At 42.0% G+C, this 4572-nt stretch overlaps 1 protein-coding gene across 1 annotated transcript in view; it reads right to left on the bottom strand.

The window, feature by feature from the left end:
- The window catches only part of DPF3 (double PHD fingers 3), a 204006-nt gene that overhangs the window by 2406 nt on the left and 197028 nt on the right, over positions 1-4572 (bottom strand). Inside the window, exon 8 of the mRNA XM_011370920.2 lies at positions 2831-2959. Coding sequence (XP_011369222.1) covers positions 2831-2959 — 129 coding nt within the window. The remainder of the gene's footprint in view (positions 1-2830; positions 2960-4572) is intronic.

The raw sequence follows: 4572 nt of genomic DNA, 5'->3' as shown, positions 1-4572 counted from the left end.
TTCTTATTACATTATCACAGTGTTATTCTTCATAGTAAGATCATAAACCATTTCACACCAAAAGAGATTAACTGGGTGCATCACCTGGCGACAGGGATTTGGGGTAAAGGGGCAACGTCAACACTTTCAGAGTAAAGGATTACTCCCTCCCTGAGAAGGCATCGTCTCCACCATAATATATATGTCCACAGCTCTGACAGCAAAAGATTCACCCACGATCTTTCTTTCTTCTCTTCAGTATGCATACATACACACGCACATTCACTCAATCTTGCCCCAGACAATGAGTTTCCTTGGTGGTTTTTTTAAGCCTGGTTGGTATTTCTTTGGTGTTTTCTGTTGGTGTTCCTTTGCACAATGTCCTTCATTTTGACAGTCAGCTTTACAAAGGTATTACTGTCAGATACACTGTTCAAGGTGGTTAAGCCTTCATCCATTTTATTTTTATTTTTACCCATTTCTAATCCCATTCTTTCGGTACCCTTTCAATTCTGCTCCTACACCATGTAGTTCATTTGCACTGAAAGCAAACAAAAGTCGGAAAGTCTGACGAGTGGTAGATAATAAAAGAGTCTCTCGTTTTCTTTAACCACTGGAGGACATTTCTGCGATCTGCACCCACATACATGTGTGTGTACACAGGCATGCATGTGCACATGCACACTCACACCACACTCCAGCCACTAAACACACCCAGGTCTTAGTTACCCCGGAAAGTCCAGAGTTGTCATATCTAACTCAGAGCACTAACAAAGTGTAAAACAGGGGTTAAAAAGCCTAATAAAATACAGTATCCTGAAATTGGTAAAACTCAGGTTTAAACTTTTTACATTCTAAATGGGCCCAGGACTGCTCCCAAATGAGGTCATAATGTGCCACTTATGGTGCCAATATCAGGAATCTCAGTTTCGCCCCCGGAAACAGAGGTAATGGGGTAGGTGGGAAGGGAAAGATAGCTCTCCTGAGCTCCACAGTCTTCCTTGGAAGGACTCCCGGGAGGCCCTAAAGAAGTAGATATACCCACCTGCCTTAACAAGCACATCCCATGGGCTAATGCCACTTGTTTATTCCCAAGGTATCGACTATTTCAGGAATATCAGAGTCAGACCTTGACTAAATTATCCGCCACAATTAATCCTTGACAAATGCAATGAAAACACCTAGGCTGGTATACAACGGCCCCCTGAGTCACATAGCAGACAGATCCTTGGAAGAAAAAGCTGAGTAAAGGCTGTGAAGAGAGAGGCTTTAGGTAGAAAAAAAACAACTGCCTACTTCTGGTCCCCCATGGATCAATCAGATTCAAGTACCCCGTCTTTATAAGAAAGGAAGGGGGAAATTTACAGCTGTTTGCAATGAAAATTCTGAAGCTGCCCTCTCTAATGCATCCCAAACCCACAGCAGTCCATATCATTCTGCTTAGAATATCACTCCAGCAAGTGACTTTGCTTCTAGTGGCAGAGATTTTATCTGATCATTCACTTATAAAAAACACTGAGTTGAATTTCATTTGTTTCATTTTCTTTTTAAGTATCTAAAACCCAGGGTCCACTATCAGATGGGCCCTCTTTCCTAAGCTAGCACCAATAGAGTAAAAAGTTTGACATTAGGTATCATATTTGGAAAATAAATGAACTGACAGAATTGCACAGATGGGCCACCGTGTCGGGGTGTTTAATGTTGTGTGCAATGGAAACCAGTCCTTTTTCAATTACTGATTTGCTACTCAAGTCAGTCTTGAACCCTAAACAATCCAAAACTCCAAAATGAAAGGACTAAAGCTAAGGTTTGCAGACAGAGCAAAGGAAGAACTGAGTTACTACGGTAAACCCAAGTAGGGTCACCTCAGTCCTTCCCTTGGCACTAGGAGTAGAAAAGACACTCAGTAGAAGTATGGAAAGAAGCAATGACTCCTCACTGTTGGAACCAATCACACAATTGAACTATATTTCAGCTACTAGGCAGCAGTTGATAAGACTAAAGATGAGTCTGGAATCTTCTCTCTTTGGCCAAGTTATGACATAAAACAATAGGAAAAATAGGTAGTACCAACCAACCAACCACAACCAGCCAAAAGTAATGGTTTGGTTAAATTGAAAAACAAAACAAGAGCTTAACAAAACTTGAAAAGCTGAGCTCATTTTAAGAATGAAAGAACAAGATCAAAGTCTTTTTTTTTTTTTTTTTACTTTAGTCTTTGGATAGGTTAAAGATGAAAATTTCAAAATGTGCAAAGTCGACTCCAGATTAGCCCTAAGAACACCTGCCATTTTGCCTCCTTGATCTCCTGGGGTCTCTTTTGTCTGTCCCACATGAGGAAATGGGATGAGTGGCCAATGGACATGGTATTTATACAACTACCCAGGAGCCCAGGGATCTCTGACTCCCACGATTCAAGATGTGGCTACTCTCCCAATATTCATGTCTCCATACTCTTCTGGTTCGCCCCAGGCGAACTACACAGAACAAAAACATCTTTTTGTTACATGCACATCACCGGATACAAGGAAGCATGTTGCCTGTGTCTCCAGGTGTTTCCATACTATCTTGCTGTCGTCCACGGCAACACACACAAAGAAATCCCCAGTTCATGGAAAGGCCAAACGCAAGCCAAAAGCGTCTCCTTTCCCTTTTCCCTGGATCCCAGGGCATAACTTTTAGTTCTTACACTCCAAAGAAGAAAAATATCAAAGGACCTGAAAACTCATCTCCACTTGAAAGCATCACCACTTCTCCACTCCACCCTTCGACCCCCACGCAAGATGGCAGAGGAATGAAGTGGAACAGTTCCTGGTCTACGGGCACAGATGCAAGAAGGGGCCACACTCACCAGAGCGTCCACAGTCTGCGCAGGACACAAGCTCTTCGGGCCGCCCACTCTTCTTGTTCATGTTAGAGCCCCCCAAGCAGAAGTCACAGTAGTTATTGGGAATGACTGTCCCATCCGGTCCTTTCTGAGCTGTAGAAACATTTTTTTTAAAAATCCAATTTTAGGCTGAGACATATTTCTATTGGCCCCTCTTCTCCTGTAGTGTAGCAGAATCTGCTCCAGGAAGAATACTAAGTCTAGAATTTGAGGTTTTGTTACAACCAAGTGGTTAACTAGGGCTGTTTTCTTTTTGGCCCTCTCAATTCACTAGTAGTAATATCTTTGAAGCCACCCAGAGTTTAGTTTGCATTTTGCAACATTTCCCAGCTCTGTGTTTTTATACAAATGACTCTGCTCCTCTGACTGCATCCCTGGATGAACAGAGCATCCAGAAGCCCTACCTACTACTAGTCAAGTGAACTGCTCTCATCTCTGAACAACCAGCCCTTGGAGGCAAGGCCCCAAAACACCCAATGGCCATTATAAACAGTGGGGCGAGTAAAGACCATCCTATACAAAGGCAAACAAAAAATCTTGGGACAAAAAAATCTTAAAAACAAAACCTTGTGAGAACAAACAGCCCATGTCTCGAGCACTGAAATCATTCTCAGTTTCTAGGGGGCTGGGGGTAAAGCCTTGGACAGATTCTTTGCCTGGGGAGAAACACCTCCATTTTCCTCTGTTTTTCTATACCTATCGTGGACATTTCTTTGTTACATTAACACTCCCTGTTTGTGACTAAGGAGAAAAGTCTCTCCATTTATGGGATCAGCCTAAACCACGGGGGTATCTTCCTCCTCACTATACCCAGCGTCTGCTGCTATCTTTCATTATTCACTGGCTAACATTAATCAGGGTCCCGTGGGGTACAAATCTGTAAAAGGAAGAAGATATGTGAGCAGAAATACCATCCAGACAGTAAGTGATAAACGGATTCACCCACTTTAATGTGATTCCCTCTGGCCTTCACTTCCTCCATGCCTCTGCTTTGCCTCCAGGAATAGAAAAACTTACCTGGGAAAGGCAGAAGACAAAAGCTTGCAGAATTACATTATAGAGGGTTAATCCATTTATCAGTTGCTATTTGAATTGTTTAATCAGTTTCTAAGTCATTGATTTTCATCTTCAGGGAGGCAGACGAATCTCTGCAAGAAAAGTGTTGGCTGTTTGGGGCAGACCGAGGAGCTGGTCGTATCCTGTGGCCTGTTGAGTGTGCGTTTTTCATCATCAGTCACTGCACCTCAAAGGCATCTGCATGTTATAAAGAATGGATTTGCAAATAATCTCTAAAAATCAGTATATTTGTAAAAATTTTACTCTGCCTATAAAATTTTCATTGCCGAAATTTAGAAGGAAGTCCCTTTCTACTTTTTCCCTCAGTTGCCATCTTAACCATTTTTAGAGCTCTGTTAGAAAAACCTGAGCACATCTACCACGCAGATAAACTCAGGTTTCCTCATTAAGAGACTATCGTGGAAATCAATCAAAAGGTGAACATTAAGAAGTAGGGTATATTATATTTAGGGACTGAGTGTAAACCAAAGCTAAGTTTCACGATTGATATGAACTAGATATAAAATGTGAAGGTGCCAGTTGCAACTTAGGTAGCTTCCTGCATGAAAATCGATCAAAGAATCTCATGTATCATCTCACTAAAGCTCTCAGAAGGTCCCATCTCATCATTTGCTTCTCTGCTGTTCTCT

The sequence above is a fragment of the Pteropus vampyrus genome, unplaced genomic scaffold (assembly GCF_000151845.1).
Source record: "Pteropus vampyrus isolate Shadow unplaced genomic scaffold, Pvam_2.0 Scaffold177, whole genome shotgun sequence".
In the NCBI taxonomy this organism is placed as follows: Eukaryota; Metazoa; Chordata; class Mammalia; order Chiroptera; family Pteropodidae; genus Pteropus; species Pteropus vampyrus.
The sequence above is the reverse complement of the archived record's forward strand: the minus strand, read 5'-3'. Positions and strand labels throughout refer to the sequence as shown.